This window comes from Convolutriloba macropyga, chromosome 10, assembly GCF_964194025.1.
Source record: "Convolutriloba macropyga chromosome 10, txConMacr16.3, whole genome shotgun sequence".
Taxonomy (NCBI): domain Eukaryota; kingdom Metazoa; phylum Xenacoelomorpha; order Acoela; family Convolutidae; genus Convolutriloba; species Convolutriloba macropyga.
In genome coordinates, this window is record NC_134477.1 from 13864561 (window position 1) to 13888972 (window position 24412).

General features: G+C 36.7%; 2 protein-coding genes across 2 annotated transcripts in view; one reads left to right on the forward strand and one right to left on the reverse strand.

Moving 5' to 3' along the window:
* The window catches only part of LOC142347930 (WD repeat-containing protein 35-like), a 172203-nt gene that overhangs the window by 18912 nt on the left and 128879 nt on the right, over positions 1 to 24412 (forward strand). Inside the window, exons 7-9 of the mRNA XM_075399095.1 lie at positions 1434 to 1603; positions 2783 to 2908; positions 3229 to 3402. Of these exons, the coding sequence (XP_075255210.1) occupies positions 1434 to 1603; positions 2783 to 2908; positions 3229 to 3402 (470 nt within the window). The remainder of the gene's footprint in view (positions 1 to 1433; positions 1604 to 2782; positions 2909 to 3228; positions 3403 to 24412) is intronic.
* On the reverse strand, positions 7668 to 18051 carry LOC142348654 (beta-1,3-galactosyl-O-glycosyl-glycoprotein beta-1,6-N-acetylglucosaminyltransferase-like). The gene is made up of 5 exons (XM_075400083.1): positions 17392 to 18051; positions 16772 to 16932; positions 14220 to 14466; positions 9642 to 9789; positions 7668 to 8519 (listed from the first exon to the last, which is right to left on the reverse strand). The coding sequence occupies exons 1-5, from the start codon at positions 17744 to 17746 to the stop codon at positions 8099 to 8101; spliced, it is 1332 nt and encodes a 443-aa protein (XP_075256198.1). The 5' UTR covers positions 17747 to 18051; the 3' UTR covers positions 7668 to 8098.

Consider the following 24412-nt stretch of genomic DNA (forward strand, 5'->3'; position numbering starts at 1 on the left):
TGAGGAGACAATTTCATGTTGTGAAGGCTGTGATCCTAAAAGTCCCCCCCATTCAGCGTACCCTGCCCCCCACACGCACACACTCCCCAGGCCGAGCAATTTGAACCCTCGTTCTCTCATCCAGTCCTCGCAACCTCAACACCCATAGATTGACTCCCTCCCACTCAATCGTTTGGACCCCCCCCATCGCGTGAGCCCCCCCCCCAATACCAGAATCCCTAAGTACCAGCTAGATACTACCGAAGGCAACTGCTTGCCTGTTGTTCAAGAGCAATTCGATTAGCTTTGGTTGGTTATGTTTATTTTTAGAGATAGTAAAGAAAGATATTGAAAAAATATTTCATACTGTGGCTTTTTAAAAAACTGCTTTTGGTTTTTTAGGCTTGTGGAATCTGTTTTTAGAAGAAGTTCTGCCCGTTGAAACGACATGTATATGGGAAAATTTTAGTGAGAAATTTGGGCATTGTGAGAAAAAATCGATTGATAAACAAAGCAATAATTTAGTTTTTGAAATACACATTTTCGAATATTGTGGTCCATTAATTTTTTATTTTGTCATGAAGTTGAAACTCCTCATATACTGGAACAGAACAGTTTGCAGTTTAGTAACTGAGTTTGACTACACAGAAAAATGTGCATTTTTTGTTTAAAAAACAATTCTGAGTGTTACGAAACAGGAAAGCTATATATTTTTAATTAACTTTTTTAAAAAGAGAGAATCCAGATAAGATATTTTTCGACATATGATTTTTCTAATAGTCTGAATCCTAGAATCCGTAAAATCGTGGCTCAATTGAACTCATTATTTGTATTATTTATAACTTTCATGTGGATAAATTTCATGTCCACAGGAAATCTGCTCGTTTCATGAAATGCATGCTGTTGATATATATCGTTTTTGGCGAACTAGAAACTTATTTTTACGTTTTGCTATTGATACAATGTCAATCAACAAGATAAACTATTGTTTTTAGTTTTTTGTTTTAATTTCTGGCCAAATAGTGTTTTTACGTTTAAATTGAGCAAAATTGAACGCTGCAGCTGAGTTCTAAACTAAGGCTTGAGAAGTGCAATCTGGCTCACAATCTTCCGTTCGCCGAAGGGCGCCTTTTTCGTCTTTAATTTTTCCTACGAAATTGTAAATTGCTCCCCTTTTTCAAGTTGAAATGTTAAGTCAGAACTAAACCCTATTAGCTATAAATTGGCGTTTCTTTTTTCTTTCTCTGCGATGCGTAGAAAGTGGAAGTTGGAATGATGAAAAAATCTTGTCCTTTATAGATAATCCACCATTTGGAACAATAAGCATGTGCTTCGAATTATAAATTCGCAATATACTGCAGTTGGTCCTAAGTTTCAGTTTACAAATTATGGAGCATATTGACTCTATCTTACTGATGAATTGAAATTTGCAATCAACTGAAGCTTGTTTTCAGAGCCTTTCCTGATTGACACAAACATGACGATTGTGTGTGCTGACTGGAACCACAATGGAAGCTGTCTGGCCATAGCTGGAAAGCAGACTCCCAATTCTGCAGAAGGTGATCAAAAGAAAGCGGCCTCAGCTAACAGCAACGTCATACAGTTCTTCTCACATAATGGAGAGGTGAGGCCAGTAGCATAATTGCAATTTTAGCATTCGGGAAGCAACCGTTGTACTTGTTTACATTTCCAAAATTTCTATAGGTTTGATTGGTAAGACCACCAAGAGTCGGTGTCTGTTGAAAAGAAGCAGATTCAGGTTTCAAGCGCTTATTTCTTTAAAGCATTGTAGACATTGATTCGATTTAAGCATTGATTATTGCCTTTTTATTTGCGCCAGGAGATCGAAATCGACTGTTTTGATTTTTGCTAAACTTTTGCGGCTTCCTGACATTGATTTTCTGTTTTTATTTTTTATCTGATTTTGTAAGAAAATGTTTTACCAATTCGGTCATATTCCGTTATAGGTCGAGTTTTTTGTTTAAGCAATAAAAATTTTTTGAATTTCTTGTCAGGACTTACTCTGCTGTGTTTTGTAATTCGCTTTAACTTTTGATCACGTTTTTCGTTTTAATTAAGTCACGATTTTCACGCTTGACTTATGACATACCTTACTCACTGTTTCAACTGAATGGATTTTGAATTTATTCATGCATCATTGAATTTCGCAATATAGTGAATACCTTCAAAGTCAAAAGAGCAAAATCAAAAGAACGGGATAAACCGTTAAACCCCGGTTGTCAAAAGTTATCAAAGTTTGGATCTATTGTGTCCCCCCCCCCCCCCCCCCCTCAGCTTAGTGGGAATGTTTTATGACCCCAGGGGCACGTGCATTACTTTTACATAGTCCTGGGTATTAAGTCTCACAAAGCCCGGGCATTAAGTCATAGTGCATTAGGTTATCAAAGTTCATTAAAGCGATTGCTAGCTGGCATTAGTATTATGCTTACTAGCGTTCACTTTAGAAGCTGAATTAAGTGTGTTTTTAGAATCTAACCGAATGTACATAATTTGCACACCAATTAAAAAAGTTTTGACTCTTAGAAAAATTCTGACACTTTCTATCTCCTATTTTTGTCTTTTTCTGATTCAATCCCAATGTGCATCGAGCGGTTCAACAGCGGCTGGTATCCGGAAATTTGCCGGCTGTGTTCCCATCAGCATGATATCGTGGAGGTCGCTGGTTTGAACCCCTATGAGGCACCCATAAAAATGTCTAAGCTACATCCCTAAATGAAATCCCCCGCCTGTCGTTTGAGTGCAATTCATCCTATGTTAGTCGCTGTATTTATGTTTGTTTCAGCATCTTCGCAGTCTTCGTGTCCCTGGTAACAGCATAGAGTCTTGCTCGTGGGAGGGAGGAGGACTCAGAATTGCTTTAGCTGTCGACTCACATATCTACTTTGCTAATATCAGGCCCAAGTACAAGGTCAGTTTCTGCGGTTGCAGCTTTTAAATCCTAGAGTTGCAGCTTGTAAAGAAAATCTTTTCAAATTTTTATAGAAGTATTGCATTGATGATTATTTACTACAGACTTATAAAGAGCCAGCATTAGCGATACAAATACGAGGCATTATCTCTGCTGCTAAGTTAGTTAACAAATGATGGCCTCAAAAATTTCTTGTTCATGGTATAATCTGAATCTATGATTCAATGCTGAAGTAGCTTGGGCGATCAGGTCAGTTCAGGAGGAAAAACTGTTTCAACTTGCTGGAATCTGAACTTTCAATTGGTTGTTTCTTTATGTAGTGGGGCTACTGCAGCAACACAGTGGTGTATGAGTTCACAGATGCCTCGGGTGCTACTCAAGTGGCCTTCTGGGATGTGAAGAATATGGAGTTGCACAAGAAGAAGCTGCCAAGTTCCACTCCACTCCTCTTAATTGCAGCTGAGGGAGAATACTGCTGCATGGCTTTGAAACAGGTAATTTTTAATGCAGGTAGAGGGTGGTCATTTTTGTCTGCTGCGCTCGAATGAGACGCTAAAAGATTCTTTTGTTGACAAATTGTAAATTGTATATCTTCCCATTAAAGAAAAAATATGAATATAATTTGAACGTGAATGAGCGCCTTATTTCTTATTATCAATCTGGATTATAGTACCAGAATATCTCATCACTAAACCAGCTCTTTTAGATGTGCGTGTGCTATGCCCAGATCATGATAATTTTATTTTCTACTCCAAGGAGAGTGAATTCAGCTAATCATTTTTGAGCTGAGAATTGAGAGTTAGAATGAACATTGCCAGTACAGACGACACGACCAGAAGTAATGGTGCGATCCGGTTTAATATCGTGGAACCATATTTTATATGAGCAATAGACCGTAATTACACTGTACGACCGTTATTACAAGCAATAAACAAACTGCGCAAAGTTTGGTTGATCTATTTGAGTTCTATACAAATCGATTCTCTACATGCCTTGTGGTAAAAATATCCATAGCTGAACTATATTGCACGGACTCATTGGCGACGGTTTACTACCAGCAGCCAAAGCGAAAGCACGTTAAATGTAGCGTTGGTACGACGGCTATTATTTAGCTGCTCTCGAGTTTGAATTTTATTGGGGCGCTGTGTTAAGACTCAAGGCTTTATGATTTTCAGTTTTTTCAATAAGTGAGCGAGCAAGAAAACAGGAGGCTCAGGGAGTGAATAAAGTGTGTAAAACTTGTTTCAGTGAACAAGTTGGAAGAGCAGAGAAAAGAGAGTGGTTCTTTTGTTCATGCCTTCTTTTGAAACAGAGCGAGAAATGTAGGTGTGAAAGAATTTTCGCTTTGCGAGCATTTTTTGTTCACGTGCGGCTTTTTCAAGCGTCTTTTTTGTTTTTTGGCACTTCTGTGTTGTCTTAAAGGTTTCAGACTTAAGTTATAGTTTCAAGGTTGTTTTGATAGCGCTTTGGAGTTTGTTTTGTAACCAAAGGGAGTTTTACACTAATTTGAAGGTTTTTCAACTAATTCTCCTGTTTTAAGGCTATTTTAGCAATTTCTGGCCTATTTGTGTATTGTATTGCTTTTACTTGTCACTGAATGTTAGCTTAATGTTTGTGGGCAGTTTATTACAAATTGTATACATGTTCTTTGGTACCAAGCTATTTATTTCTTTGAGTTTTGACAAAAAATTGCGAAAAATTGTTTTTCGGTTTTTTCAAAATCTGGATGTTGTTGTGCTTTGAAATATTGTTTTTCCTTTGTTTTTCTAACTTGTACAAATTGAAAATTTGATTGAGTTTTTGTTTAAATTACTTTTTAGCTATTTTTTTATCCAATTAAGATAGTCTTCTCTCTTCTTTGATGGTCACTGCGATCAGAAGCTAGATCTCCGAAAGGCTGCTTTTTACTTTATCCGAAAGGTTGCTTTTTAGATATCCGAAAAGCTGCATTTTAGAATGCTATCGTTGCGTCTTTACCGGAATTCCTCTGGCTATGTTTTTTAAGATCTGTTCACACATTTTCATGATTTTTGAAGTCAAATTGAAGTAGTGGTTTTGGTCACGCCGAAACGTGAAGTGGAGTAAAAAAAGTGAGTAGTTTTGCTGCGTGAAATTTTTAAAATGAATTTTGAATGAGTATAGTCAGAATGTGGTATTTGAACAAAAATTTGCTTTCTCGCTAGTGGTTTTTTCACATGCGGCTTTTTGACCTTGATTTTTACTGTTTTTCATTTTTTGATCTGATTTTTGCATAGATGGTTTTCCCAATTCATTCATAGTCCGTTTTAGGTCTAATTTTTTGTGCAGTCAATAAAAATTCTTTGAATTGTACGTCAGGACTTGTTTTTTCGTTTTACTTAAGTCACGATTTTCACGACTTCTTTCACTCACTGGTTCAACTGACTGGGTTTTAAATTCTTTCACTCATTGAATTACGTAACGTGAATACGTTCAATGTCAAAATAGCAAAATCAAAAGAAGCATATGAAGCCGTTCATTAAGTCATAGTGCATTAGGTTATCAAAGTTCATTAAAGCGATTGCTTGCTTGCATTAGTAATATGCTTAATAGCGCTATATTTAGAAGCTGACGTAAGCGTAATTTTAGAGTCTTATCGGTTATGCAGAATTTCCACTCCAAATAAGAGCACTTTGACGCTTGAAAAATTCTGTCAATTTTTATCCCCTAATGTTTCTGTTTCAATCCCAATGTGCGTCAAGAGGATCAACGACGGCTATTTTCTGGTAAGTTGCCCGCTATGTTTAAAATGGTTGCTAATGAATTATAAAAGTTGTTGGCTCTAACGATTAGGACCGGATTACATCGAACCGTTGCATTAGTAGTAGTAATGGTAGTTAAAGAGACCTTTGAAAATAACCAATCTTAGTCATCTGATGGTTATTGACATTTTGGCCTTATGCGATTTTTGACCTCCTTAAGTCGCTGAGAGGTTCATGTCGCTGACTGTTACCCGGGTTATCGCGGGTTCGAACCTCTGCAATGTCAAAAGTTTTTGCACCCGAAAAATTTTTCTTGTGTAGATCACCTCAATCAAATTTCCCCGCCTGTCACGACTAGATTTTCATCATCGTGACTCCACAAAATGATTTTTGCATTTTAAAAATTATTTTGAATTTGTTCAAGGTTATAATGAACATGCCATGCGAATTCATTGCTAAAAGTTCGCTCATAGTATTTTAAGAGGAGCTGGTTTTTCAACTTATTTCTGTATCTTATATCTGTATTTTACGGCACGCAAGTCTGTTTCCCAACTAGTCTGGCAATCTGCCGGCTTTGTTCGATGTTAAAGTGCTCAATTTTATTTCTCAAAGGCTTTTATTTAGCCGCTCTCCTTTTTTTTAATAAATTCAAACTATTTAAATTGTATTGGGGCGGTGTGAGTTTGAAGTGAAATTATTGTAGTGATTTTGGTCACGCAGAAACAAGTGGAGCAGAACGGTGAGTGGTTTTGGGATGCTTTTTTGACCATTTTCAAAGCAGAGTGAGAAAAGGGTGCTTAAGCGAAATTCGCTTTCTCGGGTGTTTTTTTTTGTTCGAGGTTATTGTTTTTTGCTCGCGAGGAAGAAAAACAGTAAATAATCAATTTTTTTCTTATTTTCGGGAAAAAATGCATTGTCAAAGTTAAAGGGCACAAAGGTGTCACCTCAAAAAACCTTCTTACTGTGGGATTTGAGTCAACGCAAACGCCAACTTTTTATAAAGCCAATGAGATCTGCACTAATGGATTGAAAATAAATGATGTCAAAGTCGTTGAGACACGCAACTGGGATTTGAAATCCTTAACACCGTGTGATTTATCCATCGTTGAAAAGGATGTGTTCGCTTCTATGGAATAAACATTAAGGGGCCGCGTAACAAAATTAACATCAATGGCTGTACGACCAAAAAGAAAAATTAGCATTATTTAATAAAATTGAATAGGTTGTTTTAATTACAGAGGAAATAAGACTGTGACAGAAAAGAAATTATAAAGACGGGCGAAATAAAAAAGTACCTATTTCTTTGGAAAGTGGCATCAAAATTATCAAAATAGTTATGTGAACAGAAACTACCAAATTAATTAAAATATGATTTTTAGAGAGCCAATGAGACCTTTAATCAGTATGACAAAGTGACAAAACAAAACAAGTAAAAATTAGAAAAATCGAAGCAGTCACTAATTTTTTGACACTTGTTAGTGAGACGATATGACAGAACTATGAAAACAACCATAATAACGGGCAAAAAACAAAGAATACTAATAACTGCAAAAGGCAAAGCATAATAAAAAGCAAAGAATACTAACAATTAGATTTGATTTAATATTAATTAACCGCAGTTTTCTCAGTAGAGAGCCAGTGAAACTTCTCAATAATCAAACTACGTGACACAACAACAATCAACTATAAAATGCAAAAAATCAATTTTTTTTGAAGTGGCGTCAGATTCGTCAAAACAGTTAGATCTGACCGAAAAGAATCACTTAAATCAAAATATTACTAATAAGAGAACCGATGAAATTGAAATAAAAGTCATTAGAGAGCCCATGAGGCTTTTCGTTAATGAGACCAAATGACGGAACAACAAAAAGGTCGACTGTTAGGTTTGATTTTAAATTATTAGGGAAGCTTAAGAAGGCTTCATTAAAGAGGGCGACGGTATTTCGAAAGTTCCTAGCAAGAAAAACATTTTATGAAAGGATGGAAATAAAGAACTGTTATAAGCGAGAGATCCGGTCCCTGCTATGAATTGGTACCAAAGGTATCCCGGTTTGCTTATATTGGGTCTTTGATTTTAAGATCTGAGACATTAGATACTTGTACTCCTCGAAATTGATCTAATTGTTCTTCGAAGAAGTGTGCAAGCACTTCAATTCCCAGTCTTTGATGCTCACCGTCCGAAATTGTTCGTATGTATCTAAGAGTAGTATGTATTTTTTCTATAGATTTATTAAGTTTGGTTTCCTAACATAGTTATCTCTATCGTAGTATTACTTCATTAAAAAGGGGGTCTTACCCATTATTTACCCCCGCTTAGTGGTCATAGCCCTCCCCTCCCCCCCTCCCCCATCATAGTAAACATACTATAATGGGGGATATGTGTTTTTTTTTTGGGGGGGGGGGGGGGTTGGGTGGGTGGGGGAGCTATAATGGGCAAGACCCAAAAAAAAAATGTAGTAAACAGGTGACATCAGAAACTTGTTCTGGCCCATTGAGCTTGACTACTTTTTAATATTGGAGAGAAATCAGCGCCCGCAGTTTTAGTTTGAAGCTCAGTCAGGAATTTACTGTGATGCCACGCTTGCATACAGTCCCAAGCCATAGGTTGGAAATTCCATGGAAATTTGTTGGCAAATAAGCGACTGCCGTAAATATTGTTCACAATTTCTGGTAATGTTTTCACACCGATCATACAAATGCTTCGTTTGATTCTCTGGCTTAAACAAACGTCCTTGGCGAACATGATCCACTGTTTGTATCTGTTCACTCGTTGGTTGACGATGCGTTTGTCGTCTCCGGAAATTGTAAGTCCGCCTGGGAAATTGGATTGAGGGTTGTATTGGAGGATTGCGAATACCGATTCCTCCGCAAACCAGTGAGATTTGAATGCACTGAATCAGGGATCTGTTGTTTTTTTTTCAAACATCTTTGAAAGTCAAGTATTTGAAAAGAAGGTTAAGTGTAGAGTAGTTATGTAGAGTAACGTAGCTAGTGTTTTCTGACGTATCAGCTTATTAGATCCCCTTTATAGAAGGTGAATTAGTACTCTAAGAAAATATTGGGATCCTTTACGTTTGTGCCCACCCTCCAGCTTAGTGGGTGCATATTATGGGCTCAAACGGAAAAGATCTAAACACTGAATGACTCGAATAGTACTCTAATGGTTTGTTTGCACTAAGAAGCGTGCAAAAAATACCCAAAATTGCTTTTAAAACTTGGTTATTGTTAAGAGTAATTGTCTTAAATTTGCGTTATGTAGCGCATTTAATTTGGTTTCTTTTGTCTAGAAAAAGAAACTGATTAAGAAATCAATCTTTATTGTTTCGTGATGACAAAAACATTCCTATAGTTTTTTTGGTAAGTCTCAATTTTGCGATACAAGATGTAAACTCGGATCTAAAATTTTTTAATCCTAAGTGCTGATCTTCAAAATCTTCCACGGCCAAATTGAATTCACTTACGATATAATAAACAAACGGACCGGACCGCAAAAATGAAATGTTTTTTGGGATCTATTCTGTTTCGCCCCCCCCCCCCCCCCCCCTCCCAGTGTTTTCATGACCCCCAGTTACAAATTATGTGTTGTTATATAGCACGTTACTATGTAAGAAAATAGCACGTGCGTCCGGGGGTCATAAAAAATTTATGCTCACTAAGCTGGGGGGGGGGGGACAGAATAGATCCGTTTTTTATTTCAGTAACTCAAGTTTTTCACGTTCTGATTCTTCCCACCGACAGAATGTTAATAAAATACTGCAGTCAGTGCTGTTTTTGAGTGATGCGGTAGCATGAATTAAAAAAGTGCGGTGAATTATCTGACTATGAATTGACTGCTAAAGCTAATTGATAACCATCGGAAACTCGCATGAGTAACCATTGAGGACGTTATCTATTCTTAAGGAGTTAGTAATTACGTCACTATTGACTATCTGACTCTCCTGTTTTTTTCTTTTTTGTAATGGCGTTTGAATATAGCCTTTATTAGTGTAGTTTTAAATTTGCTAATAAGATCCCTGAGAAGATCTTTGGCTAATTTGTCTTGGAGCAGAAATTTGACTGCCTGTCGTGATAATGTGACGTGTGTAGAACTCTTGTATATTGTAAGATTGTATGGAATTGCTTCTGGGAATCGTCCGCTCCTGTTCCAGATTATCTCTGGTCCTGAAATGAAGTCAAATGGAATTTAGCGCGTATTTTTTATAGCTAGAATTTTTTAATCAACAACTGTTGCGATAACAGCAGTTAAATAAACTGCCAGTGTAATAAATTTTAATGCCCAATCGACACTGGAAAAACACTTCAGCATTAGACTACGAGTTTATCACATTCTTTTATCGCCACTGTTACTAAGTAGGGTGATAAACTCGTAGTCTAATGATGGAGATAGTTTGTTAAACTTGTAATCTAAAAAAACTTGTTGTGTTCTGTGTGTGGTGTGTCTTGTGTGTGTGTGGTGTGTGTGTGTGTTTGCGCGTGTGTGTGGGGTGTGTGGTGTGTTGTATGGTGTGTGTGTGGTGTGTATGTGTGTAAGTGTGTGTGTGTGGTGAGTGTGTCTGGTGTGTGTGTGCGTGTGTGTGTGTGTGTGTGGTGTGTTGTATGTGGTGTGTGTGCAGTGTGTGTTTGCGCGTGTGTGTGTGTTGTGTGGTGTGTTTGTGTGTGTGAGTGTGTGTGTGTGTGGAGTGTGTGTGGTTTGTGTGTGTGTGGTGTGTGTGTGGCATGTTTGCCTTATTGTGTAGTGAGTTTGTGGTGTTGTCTGTGGTGTGTCTGGTTTGTGTGTGTGTGTGTGTGTGTGTGTGGAGTGTGTGAGTATGGTGTGTGGTGTGTGTGTGTGTGTGGGTGTGTGTGTGCGTTCATGCGTGCGTGTGTGTGTGTGTGTCGGTGTGTTTGTGTGTGCGTGGGTGTGTGTATGTGCGCGCTTTCATGCGTGCGTGTGTGTGTGTATATGTTTGTGTGTGTGCGTGCAGTGTGTGTTTGCGCGTGTGTGTGTGGTGTGTGTGTTGTGTGGTGTGTTTGTGTGTGTGAGTGTGTGTGCGTGTGTGTGTAAGTGTTTGTGTGTGTCTTTGTGTTTTTGCGTGTGTGCGCGTGCGTGTGTGTGTGTGTGTGTTTCTGTGCGTGTATTTGTGTAAGTGTGCGTGTGTGGAGTGTGGTTTGTGTGTTCTGTGCGTGTGTGTGGTGTGTGTGTGTGCGTGCGTTCATGCGTGCGTGTGTGTGTGTTTGTGTGTGTAAGTGTTTTTGTGTGTGTGTCTGTGTGTGCGTGGGTGTGAGTGTGTGTCTGTGCGTGCGTTAATGCGTGTGTGTGTGTGTGTGTGTCTGTGCGTATGTGTGAGTGTGTAAGTGTGTGTGTGCGTGTCTGTGTGTATGTGTGTGTGGGAGGGGGGGGGGGGGGGTGTGGGTGGGTGAGGTCAAAACGAAGATCAGATCTGAAGAATTATTACTTACGTCTAAAAATGTAAATGTCCACAAAAAATAAAAATGAAAAACCAACAAAACTGTGTTCAATTTTGAACTGATCGGAACAGGTGTTAAAAAAAATACCACACGGTTGTTATCGGCCTCGAAGTTATCATAACACCTCGGCTTCGCCTCGGAGTTCGATAACTTCTCGGTGGCGAGAACAACCGTGTGGTAATATACATTGTACTACAAGTTTTTCGTCTCAGTTTGTTCTTCTGGCCACTTTAATTGCTCTCAAACGAAGTTTTAAGAGAAATTATATTAGTCCTGTGCCCCCCCCAAAAAAACTCAGCTCCTCTCACTTCAACCGCCCCTAACCCCTGCACATGTTTCAGGCAGTAAGGGCCCCTTGCAGCCGAAGACCCTCCTCCCACCCCCACCCCCCCCCCCCCCGCCCCTACTGTTTCCCTCCCCCCGCTGCGCTGACCTCACCTCACTTCAATCAAGCTAAAGCTATCCTCACTAAATAGTAGCTAGCTATTGACAAAGCCAACCGCTCGCCGGTCGTGTGAGAGCAATTCGCTTCGACGTCAGTCGGTTATGTTTAATAGCCGCCATCAGCCTCTCAAACGGCTATTATTTAGGCGCTCTCCTTTTCTTTATTTCGCTTTACCTTTTGATCAGGTTTTGCGTTTTACATAAGTCACGACTTTCACGTTTGACTTCTGACTTACCTCACTCACCGTTTCAACTGAATGGTTTTTAAATCCATTCACTCAATGAATTACGCAAGATAGTAAATACAGTCAAGGTCAAAAGAGCAAAATCAAAAGAGACGGGATAAACCAATAAGTCCGGGTCGTTAAGTCATTGAGAATTAGGTTATCAAAGTTCATTAGAGTGTTTGCTAGCTGACATTGGTATTAAGCTTAATAGCTTTCATTTTAGAAGCTGAATTAAGTATAATTTTAGAATCTAACTGAAACTGCACACCAAATTAGAAAATTTTGACACTGAAAAAAAAAGAAAAAAATTGGTCAGTTTCCTTCTTTTTTTTTCTTTTCTGTTTCAATCCAGATGTGCGTCAAGCGCGTCAACGGAGGCTTTTTTCCGGCAATCTGCCGGCTATGTGTACTTTTTTTACGTTTTAGTTCTTAATTTTTAGTGTGAAATTGCTCTCGCTGAGAGTTTGAAGCAGCTTAATTTTTTTGCTGCGCCTTACGACCAATTTCAAAGACTGGAGCGGGCTAATTTCCTTCGATTTGTCAGTTATGTTTTCCTATTTAAACTTTCTTCTCACATGAACAATAGCACCTGATAGTTTCTATTATGCGGTTTGGATAAATAAATGTCTGTTCTTAATAAATAATATTTTGTGTCCTTTTTTGTACCGTTTGGTGACGTTTCTCAGACAAATTCTTCACAGAAAGTGAAATTAAATTAGACAAGAGGGCTGGCCTTGTACTGTGCATTGTAGAGAAAGATCATATGTTAACCTTGCATGATGTGATAACCCGATCAGCTCAGAAGCTACAAAAAATATTGTTTTTTTTTTAGAAAAGGGACCAGAAATTTTAAAAAGCTCTTCAAATTCCTAATTCATTGAAAATGAGAACATTTTCAAAGAAGAAACGTCAAATGGAATTTATGCTGTCTGTTTGTACTAATGGGTTAAAGACAACTGGACTTGAGACAATTGAGACACACAAGAGATTAAAAATATCAAAAGCTTTTAGACTATTCATTATTTGAAAACCAATGTGTGCCCTTATTGAAGAAATTAAAGAACCACGTAACAAAAGTAAAAACACAAATGCAGGCAGCGATCAAGTTTTGAAAACAAATGTTGTGCAAGCCAATAAAATAAGTGGCTAGAAGCAAAAAATATTGAACAGAATCAAAAGTTTCTCCAAATAGAGATCAAATGAGACCTATCATTAATGAAATCAAGTGACAGAACTACAAAAAATATAAAAACTTCGAAAAAAATTACTCATATTTTATGACAAGTCGCATCAGAATTGTTAAAACAGGTAGATGGCAAGTTAGTTGATCGAATACATTAATATCACCTTAGAGAGACTAAATAACATATTTTTCTCAATTTTTTTTCCAAATTATAGAAAAAAAATGTGTCAAAATCGTTTAGACCATTAGATTTGAGTTTAATTCTTTGAGTAAGTTACATTGTTCTCCATTCGACGACAGACAAGGAGGACGGTATTTTTTGAGACTACGTGACATAAAAATAATTATCAAAAAATATCCACAGAATATGACTCACTTTTCGGGAAAAAGGCGTGTCAATGTATTGAAACCAGTAGATATGAAGAACTGATAAAAATGAATTGAATTGTGAGTTATTAGAGTCAAATATGTCAAAGAGAGCCAATGAAACACATCGATAATTTGATTGACGGCAAAAAAACTACAAAAAGTGTTAATGTACAAAAATTCGCTAATATTAACCAAATAGCGTGGAAGACTTTTAGTTGCAATTTTGAGAGCTTGAACAAATGCAGCGATGCCTTATTCGCTCAAATGCAACACATTTGAAAGCGTTCTTTTAAAAAATCAAGGGAAAAAGCAATTACAACATCAGTTAATTTTCCACATATAAAAAAATTCTCTCCTGAACTGAAATCTTGGTCATTCTTTGTTTTTCGCTTCTTCAAAAAGCAGTTTTGAAAATTTTAAACCTTCGAAGTACCCGATTTTTACTTCTTGTTTTACTCCAGCGTGACTATAAACAACACTACTCATCTTTTACTTCTCATCGACATTATGCGGTCAAAAATTTGTGAACAAATTTTAAAAAAGACAGCGCCTTAGTACAAATCAAATTCTTTGAAAAAGGTCCGCAATATTAATCGATTGGGATGCTGAGGGCAGGGCGACTATTTAAGATTAAAAATTATTGGGAAGATTTGAAAATGAGAATTTGAAAAGTTCGTGCCAATAAACTTTTCCGGTATCAGTAGGAAAATTTTTGGCAATATAAAACTCTTATTTTATAACGAAAATGATCGAAAGTTAGATGGTTGAAATCAGCGTTTCAAGAGTTTTAATATGGCACCACCGTTTCTAGGATGCCTATGAAATGTTCTGATTAGGTCTGGAGGAAATGCCGGCCCTGCATAAGTATTACTCCATTTCTAAAGAATTGTTGGAACAATAAAACGGAAAATGAAACATACCATCCAAAAGGTTTGCGCCTTTTAGTCGACTTAGAACAGAAACCAGCTCCAAATTTGTCATCAAAGGAAATTCTTCCCCTGTTAAATTGATCAAATATTTCCAGGTTGTGTTGTTGGATGATTTTTGAAGTAGTTGTTGCATGCATGATAGCTCAGCCTCCATTAAAGAGAAGCGACCCCACTCGATATCAAAGTGCCTTCGCGATATGAAGACATTGTCAGGAAAACAACTCACCAGTTTTTTCATCTTAAAGAGAAAAAATTAACATTTGAGAACCAAGAATCTACCACATATGGTCACAAACTCATGCATGAATCTTCTCCGAAAACGTATGAAAATGGATTCAAGGTTGCTTCCTCTGGTTTAAATCTAATTGCTTTCTGATATGTTTTCTACTTCTCAGCCGATAACCCCGCTTGATGAAATTATTTGAAGAACATATGAACCATTGAGACAATTTGCGTATTTCCATAGAACGCAGATCTTTTTGTCATAACAATTTTTTCACCTAGAAGAACCATTTTTAGCCTCAATCAAAATCGTAAGGACTTTTTTTAAATTAAGAACTAATTTTGAAGCGCTTTACAGAACAACCTTAAAGCAAAAACAAGGAGTATTGTTTAAATATTTCGTTCATTTGAATTTTCTAGTGTTACCGATTGCTTGAAACAATTTTTTTGTGGTTTGTTTGGAATCTGTCTCATCGTTTTATGAAGTTAAGTGACTCCAATTGCTTAATAGTGCTTTTTCATGCTCCATTTCTGGATTTTTGATCTTTGATCTAAATTGTTAGTAGAAAATATCAGAAATGTAAGCAACTGAGTGTTATTTGAGGGGAATTTCATACTACTTAAGGTCAAAATATTGCGCTGAACATGCATTCTCGTCGCATAACATATCAATATATAGGTCAATTTTGCTTGTACATTTTTTCAGTCTCTTTGATTAAAGGCGTCCAGCTATTATATTTCAGTCCCAACCTGTAAATGTGTTGACTGAGGTATAATCAATTGATTGACTCTGATAAAATCACTGAACCAATCTGGCATTAATCGGGAACCTAAGTGAAAATTTTTTGACGTTTCTCAGGTCAAGTAACCTTGCCCTGAGCACACGCATTTTGTCTAATTCGAAAATGCTAAAGATTTTTAGTGTTTTAATATCTGGTGTTGTAAGAAGGAAAATCTAATAGTTATGATTTTCGGGTTTTCAGTTTGCACGCGTTGTTGAAAGTAAATTGCAAACCCAAACACGTGCACTGTTTCAGAGCGAGTTGTATGACGTCAGTATAAAAATTGTGTCCATCTTTTGTTATGGCTGAGCTGTAAGCTGTGGGAAGCTATATTGCGGTACTCTTGGTTTTTTGTCAATTACAAAAATTGAAATTGTATTGGGGGCTGCCATATTATATTTTTTCAAACAGTTTATAGATGATTTTTGAGGTTCAATTAGTGGTGATAGTTGTGACACCGGAAGAGGAAGTGGAGCAGGAACTATTTCAGTAGAATGTGAAAACGTAGTTCGATCAAAATTTGCTTTCTGGATATGGTTTTCTGTACTAATCGATTTTCCAAATCCATTCCTAGTCTTTTCTAGATCCAGATATTTGTTTAGTCAATTTTGTGACATTTTAGAACAATTTTAGAACAATTTTAGACATTTTTGAAACTGTTGTTGAACCTGTCCAGCTTTTTTAGTTTTGTTTGTAGTCTGGCGATTTTCCGCTCAGAAAATTTGAAAGCCAAACGTCATTTCTCTCTCCCTCTCTAACAAGAATTCTTAGATAATCTGTGTGATCAGATTTTGATCATACATGACTTAGCACATGAGTGCTTGGATACTTGAGACATGTAGTTTTTGTTTCGTTGTCCGTTTGAAGTCCGTTTTAGGCGAATTTTGTATGTTTTTATATTTTTTGACCAGGCAATGCGCCAACAAGAAACTACGTTGGTATGAGTTTTGTTAGAGCTAATTAATAGCCGCCGTCAGCTTCTCACGTTTTTCGTTTACATGTCACGATTTTCACGTTTGACTTTGACTTACTTCACTCATTGTTTCAACTGAATGGGTTTTAAATTCTTTAATGCATTGATTTACGCAATGTAGTAAAAATGGTCAAAGTCAAAAGAGCAAAATCAAAAGACACGGGATAAACCGATAAAGCCCGGTCATTGAGAATTAAGTTATCAGAGTTCATTAGTGTTTGATAGCTGATATCGGTATTAAGCTTATCAGTTTTCAGTTTAGAAGCCTAATTAATTTTAGTTTTAGAATCTATCTGAAACTGTACGCCAAGTAAGAACACTTTTTGACACTAAAAAAGAGCAGAAAAAAAATCGGTCAATTTGTGTCTCCTCTTTTTTTTCTGTTTCAATCACGATGTGCATCAAGCACGTCAACGGCGGCTATTTTCCGACAATCTGCCGACTGTGTTTAAACTTCCTTTTGCTTTTACTCCATCTACCAGACTTGCTAAGAGTTTGAGTTGGCAGTGCTAGAATCAAGTCAGTTTCTTTGAAGCACCGGCAATATTTCTGTCATTTTTACTCACCTTCTTTAGAAAGGTGTGCTTCACTTTTTTGTCCACATGTAAACAGTAGAAGTTTTGCTTCTTGTAAATAGCCAGTAGAAGCTGCTCTATTTGTTCGAAACTGTGATAGACCAGAATGCTGAAAGCTATGGGAAAGTTGTGCTCAGCTTCGGTTATTGGCTCTAATTTTGAATTGTTTCCTTCCTTGAATTGAAATAATTTGAATTGTTGCCTTCCTTGGGGCTTAATTATTGCCGAAAGCATAAAATTGTGCCTGCCTCATGGCCTATTAGTGTGTTCACTCATGTTAATGAAAGCAAACACTTTATTCACGGGGAGAGAGGAGACAAGTCACATTTTTCTTACTTCTATTAAGATTTTATAATATAAAATATGGGGTCTTTCCCATTATACACTCCCCCTCCCCCAGCTTAGTGGTAAGATAATCTATAGCCCCTCAATCATGGTAATTATACCATAATGGGGGCTATAATGAAGACCCATAATTTCTTTGGTTACACGCAAAGTGTCGTGGGAAAATGTTAGTGTGCGTGAACCCATGTTGAAGGAATTAGCGAAGGTGGAGATAAGGAGGGGTGTTGTTAACTCTGTTGTTATTAGTTATTGGAAGGAAACAGTTCCTGGATTGTAGAATCCTTTTCGAAACTCAAAGTAATTCTCGCAACTTTCAGCAAGCAAGTCAAATCTGCCCTCTAAACCCAATTTGTGCATTGAGGCTCTCAAACTTGCCTTGAGAACGGCTTCTGTCACATTGGTGGACCATAAATTTGAACAGGTGCTGTTGATTTTCATCAAATCAGGGGGCACGGTCACGTGATTGCTGGTCGTGAGTGACGAATATGCAAAAGAAAGTCGTTCCTCCTTTCTGTTCACTAATTTGCCATAATCAAGGAAAATTGTTATTATTGGCCAGGGAAATAAGTTGTAAACTAACGCAATTCCTGTGAGAATGAGAAACGCGCCTTTCAAACGCATTTTGAATATGGAGAAGGAGGTTTAGAATCTATACACAATGCATCGGTTGAAACAAAAGAACTGTTGGAAGTAACATGCGTGTTGATGGCTGAGCTCTGTCTCCCACGAATTGCAAATAGTTTCAGCTTGCCTTTCCTGCCTTGTTCGACTAATTCGAGCTGAAGTTTCAATTTATCCTGCCTTCGTAATTCAGTAAAGACACGATGAATAATCAACACAACGCCAATAACACAACAACGAAGTAATTGAAAGTATCAAAATAAGTCGATGGATTTTTTGGGTCTTTCCGATTTTTGCCCCTTCCCCGCTTAGTGGTCATATAACCTATAGCCCCCCTGCCCCAATCATGGTAATTATACCATAATAGAGACTCTAATTTCATGGGGGTATAATGGGAAAGACACAATTTTTCTCGTGCCGAAATCCAGGCTTGTCTACCGAAGTTTTGCTCTTGTTTTAGTTTTGTAATTGAGACAAGAGCAGACAAATAGTTGTCTTTTAAATTGATAAAACAGTATTTAAGAAGCCTGATAGTTCAAAAATTCTCCTTTTCCCGGCATTTTTTGGTGGAAATGTGGTTTTAAATTGTAGCCTGAAACCTAAAGAGCAAAATAGATCTTAGTGCAGATTGATTCTTAGCATAAAACAGGTCAGAGAAATTTAGATTTGACCTTTTTCCAAAAGTTGGATAACTGGCACGTGGCAAATCAACAAAACCCGGAAACCAATAGAAACTTATTTATGTTCATAAGAATTCTACGATCTTTTCCGTTTGTGCCCCCCCCCCCCCCACCCAGCTTATTGGGTGCATATTATTTGCACCCCCCAGACGCACGTGCCATATTTCAACATAATGGTTTACTATGTAATGGCACGTGCTCGTTAACTGGGATTTGCGGTGTGCATAACGTACTGCGGAGGGGGGGGGGGGGGGGGGGGGGGGCAAAAGGTAAAGATTTGAATTCTATATGGAGCACAGAATAGCATCAGGAAAGGGAACATATAGCAATTCAAGGCTTAACATCGGGAACTATTAGTAACTTTCGAACCCCCCCCCCCCTTCAGCTCACCGTTGATTGAGCTTCGCTAGGTATAGGTTTTAGAACCCTCCCAGGGGTACATACAAAGTCCCCATCATATCCAGTCCCGAGCACCTTATATTATTAGATCGAAGAAATGTCTCGTTATATTATTTGGACGAACTTCATTAAGTTTCTTCGAGGCAATAAAAATTTGTATATCACTGTATTTTATTAAGTTAGGATTATGGTTCTGTTGTTTATTTTCTTATTGGCTTAAATGGCTTCCAGTGTAGAAAGCAGGGTTTATTTGGTTCATGTTGAATCTCTTAAAGCGATACTTTCGACTGAACTGTTCGAGTTCAACATTTAAAGCTTCGTTTCCGCCTTTATCCTGACAAAGAGTAATTTAAATTTATGTTGCTCGACATAATTTATGTTAATTTCAATATTCTTAACTTGAAAGCAGCCCAGCCCCACATGTAGGAGATCACTGGTCCAGACAAGTTAATCCCTGGCTAAATAATCCCAAAAAGTTCAGTTGAAACAAAGTTGTATCAACTGGGTTTTAGAATGTAGAATCATTCAATTTGGCGAAATATATGCCGTTTGAATAACTGTTTTATACTAGATGCGTGCTCGTGGTTTGCCGTTTAATCATTTGCCGTCTCTTTCGATGCCTCATAATTCTAATGACTGCTTTGCGCTGCCGAAATTTACCCAAACTCGTTTGGGTTTTGCACCGATTTAGTCTACCTCTATTTGTCAGTATGACTCTCATTTAAACTTCAGTTAATTTTATTTTGTATATTTTTTTCAATGTTTGTCTACCGAAAACTACGTAATTAGGATGGTTTATTGTGAACGAAGCGTTGCAAAAGCAAAAAAGTGTACCTTTCTTTGACTTCGTGTTATCTGGTTATGCTACGAAACATTTAAGGAGATTATAATCTGAGGATTATTAATTGCTCTCGAGTGAAGTTCTATTATTGTAATTGTGACTTTTTAAGCTAAATCTTTGCCTGACTGTTTGTATTCTTAAAGCATCCTTTCCTCGCATAGCTATTGTTGTTGGCTCTCGCACGGCTACAGTTTACCAAATTCGAATCGTTCCGAGGTGTAGTCACTTTTTTGAAGTAAACATGTAAAATTTTCTGATTATAACCTTTGGTTAAATATCCACACGCTTTAAAATATTAAATAAAGTAATCACAGTATGAGTATTTTTATAATTAATTATAATTCATCTAGAAATTGTTGTTCGGTCTCATGGGTGATAATAGAATTTAAACGCTCCTATTTGTCTGTTAACAGGTATTTTGTGTTGATCGATGATCGAGCAAAAACTCGTGTTAAAAGTCACCGAAACAAGTTTTACTGTTTATAGTTTTTTCTGAAGAGAGCAATTTGTTCCGTTTTTGAACGCTTTCAGGATCAAAGATTTGTTACTCCACTTCGTTTTTTTTTAATAATTTGTTTTGTTCTCTTGTTCTGTCCAGCTTTTGGGCGACTTGTAAAATTGTTGACTTTTTCGTACGTTCTGATACCTGTTTAAAGTCGCATTAAGCTAACTTTTGAGATAAACAATTCGGCTGGCAAGATGCAATACTTAGTGAGAAGATCAGGGGAGTTTTCAAATTTTTGTCGAAAATGACAAAATTTTATTTGCCAATTAATATGCCTTTTTGTGCGGTTTGATTTTTTAAAAGTTTGAACTAATATTCCGCTGAAATAAAGACGAGAGAGAATTCAATTGATTGAAAAAATCAATTCTTACTTCTAAAAGAATTTGATTTCTTACAAGAAACAAACGAAAAAGTTGCCTTAGCCAGTTTACTTAAAACTGAGTTTAGAAGATTTTGCAAAGGTTAGGTTTGGATAAATTTGTACTCCTAGATAACGATAAGCATGAGCTGGTTTAACTTCACCTTTGACAGAAAACTCAGGATCTAAACTAATATGATTTTCAAAGAATATTAACTCATCGGCAATTACTGTGAGTTGATTCTCTGTCGGGTATTTGTCTGTTTCTTCTAATAATGTTTCATTTCATTACTTTCGATTTGGTAAGTAACACTAGTGACTTCAGCATATTGAACACCATCATTTTCACCATCAAGTTTTTCAGAATTATCGTTGACTTATATCAAAATTAGGAGGTTCTAGCATTCTTCCTTGTGGACTACCATTGTTGAGGTTTTCTCTGATAAATCACTAACCAATTTTACACCTTGTAATTGAAACGTGAAAAAGAATTGAAAATAAATTTTGCTGATTGATAAGAGATTGAAATTTTCAGCTTTCTTGAAATATTTCCTCTGACATTGAACTGAAAGATTATGCAAGACGCAAGAATACAGCACCTGTGTCGTATTTATCTTCCATATCACGTTTTCAATTAAAAAATCAGTTCAAGACTATTTAGATTGGAAGTCGAATTGCTTGCTGTTCAAAAGCTCAGTTTTTAAATATATTCTAACTGATTCAGTAAGTCTTTCAAAAAATGTTGCAGAAGTTGGACGGTAATTAGTTAAAACAGAAAGAGATCCCTGGACACTTGTTGAATATAATCTGAAGATGTGCTCCGATACCGTATTTTCCAGATTTCAATGCCCAAATACTGATATATTGCGAGCCCGGTGCTTTGTTGTTATCTAGATTGTCAATAACCTCAAACTTTTCAACGTAAAAGGGCCGAAGTTTAACTCAAAATTTGCTCTTTCAACGTTAAATGGATTAACCTGCCCTCTATAGATGCCCATTTCGCTGAAAACTTTGTTAAAAGCGTTCTAGAATTTTGTCTTTTGCTTTCTAATGTTTTCTTCTATTAAACAAAGTTTGCTAAAAAAAATTAAATTATCGTTTACTTGCCTGCGTATATTTCTTTTTCAATAGGATCAGTTTTCGAATTTGCCTCTTTGAGAGTTGTTTCAAGAAAGGTTAAGATGTAATTCTCCGTCTTGTTACCATGGCTTCAACATATTTGAAATTCACGACTTATCACATCGTCTTTATCAACGAGGTTTGTAGCAATTATAGTAGTCTGCGGTTTTTTTGCGATTTTTTGCTTGGCCCATTTTTTCTGTTATGCTTTTGTATTTTCTTTACTCAATAACGGAATAAACAGTTAAAGCCTGAAGGGCATTAAATCACCGAGCAATTCATCCGATGTTAGTTGGATATGGTTATTTTATGATCTCATTGTTTTTTACGGCATTCTCATTTGCCTTCAAAGTTTTCGAAGATGCTTCTTAGTTCAGTCAAGCATGTATTTTTTGATTGAGATTTGCTCGCCACGTCATTGTGTTTGCTCTGTGGGCAACTATTTTCACTTTTGCTGATATTACTATTTTAACAATTTATTAATAGCCGCCGTCAGCCTCTCAACGGCTGTTATCTAGGTGATCTTTTAACGAATCGAAGAGGTGTATTGTTGGAGCGTCTTTTTCAATCGATACTTTACAGTGTATTTAAAACAAGATTTGAAAGTCAATGCCTCATGTGAAAATTATGTGTTGATCAAACGGCTGAACGAATTGAAGAGCTTAGAGAAGAGAGAGTTTTTTGGTTTTTTGTTTTTAAGATTTCTTGATCGACAGCGAGATAACTAGGTGGGAAATTTTTAGCAAAGTGATTAAAATTTTTTGACTATATGCGGTGGTTTTTTCAAAACAGTTTTTTTGTTTTTAGCGCCATTATTTACCAGTCCGAGGTGTTTCTTATCATATATCTTGATTGGTTTTTGTCTGTTGATAAGCGTTTTTGATCATCTGAACCGAATATTACACTCTTAGACTCCATCTTTCTTTTTACCATTAGGCCTTGTTTAAGCGATGTACTGACAGTAGTTCTCATACAACGGAGAATTTTCGTTTCTAAGCTGCACACTGAAATTGTGGTAACGCGGAGTTAATTGCTCTCGAAATTTTGCTCTTTTAACGTTCAATGGATTTACCTGCCCTCTATAGATGCCCATTTCGCTGAAAACTTTGTTAAAAGCGTTCTAGAATTTTGTTTTTTGTTTTCTAATGTTTTCTATTAAACAAAGTTTGCTAAAAAAAATTAAATTGTCGTTTACTTGCCTGCGTTGTCGAATGGAGTTAAGCAAACTTTTCATTATGTTTCATTATGATCCATTGTTTTATTTATACATTCTTTTTATTCGTCTGAGGTTTTTGATTTCAATCATTTTGAACGAGAATGCGAGTATGTTTCTTTCATTAGGATCATTTTTCGAATTTGCCTATTTGAGAGTTGTTTCAAGAAAGGTTAATATATAATTCTCCGTCTTTGTTACCGGGGCTTCAACTTGTTTGAAATTCACGACTTATCACGTCGTCTTCATCGACGAAGTTCGTAACACTTATAGTAGTCTGCGGTTTTTATGCGATTTTTTGCTTGGCCCATTTTTCTTATGCTTTTGTCTTTTTTACTCAATAACAGAATAACCAGTTAAGCCTGAAGGGCATAAAGTCACCGAGCAGCTCAACAAGTTTGGCTTTATGACGTGTGTGCAGTGTTCAATTCAAGCAAGCTGCATTAAAGAATCTAAATCATGTTATAAAGGGCGGTTTGGACCCCCCTCACTCCGCCCGCACCCCCTCGCCCCACCTTCACCAACCCATTGATAGCAATTCATCCGACGTTAGTTGGGTATGGTTATTTTATGATCTCATTGTTTTTTATGGCATTCTCATTTGCCTTCAAAATTTTCAAAGATGCTTCTTAGTTCAGTCAAGCATGTAATTTTTTTATTTAAATTTGCCCGCCACATCATTGTGTTTGCTCTTATGTGGGCAATTATTTTTTACTTTTGCTGATATTACTATTTTAACCATTGATTAATGGCCGCCGTCAGCCTCTCAACCGCTATTATCTAGGAGTTTTTTACGACTCGGAGAGGTGTGTTGTTGGAGTGTCTTTTTCAATCGATACTTTACAGTATATTTTAAAAAAGATTTGAAAGTCAAATGCCTCATGTGAAAATTATGTGTTGATCAAACTGCAAAACAAAGTGAAGAGCTGAGAGAAGAGAGAGTTTTTTGGTTTTTTGTTTATATGATTTCTTGGTCGACAGCGAGATAACTGGGTGGGAGAATTTAGCTCTAGCTAAGTGAGTGAAATTTTTTTGACCATGTGCGGTTGTTTTTTGTTTCTTTTTTTACTTTTAGTGCCATTGTTTTCCAGTCCAAAGTGTTTCTCATTTTTTTTTATTTTTTTTGTCTGTTTATAAGCGTTTTTGATCATCTGAACCGAATATTACACTCTTAGATTCCATCTTTCTTTTTACCATTAGGCCTTGTTTAAGCGATGTACTGACAGTAGTTCTCATACAACGGAGAATTTTCGTTTCTAAGCTGCACACTGAAATTGTGGTAACGCGGAGTTAATTGCTCTCGAAATTTTGCTCTTTTAACGTTCAATGGATTTACCTGCCCTCTATAGATGCCCATTTTGCTGAAAACTTTGTTAAAAGCGTTCTAGAATTTTGTTTTTTGTTTTCTAATGTTTTCTTTTAAACAAAGTTTGCTAAAAAAATTAAATTGTCGTTTACTTGCCTGCGTTGTCGAATGGAGTTAAGCAAACTTTTCATTATGTTTCATTATGATCCATTGTTTTATTTATCCATTCTTTTTATTCGTCTGAG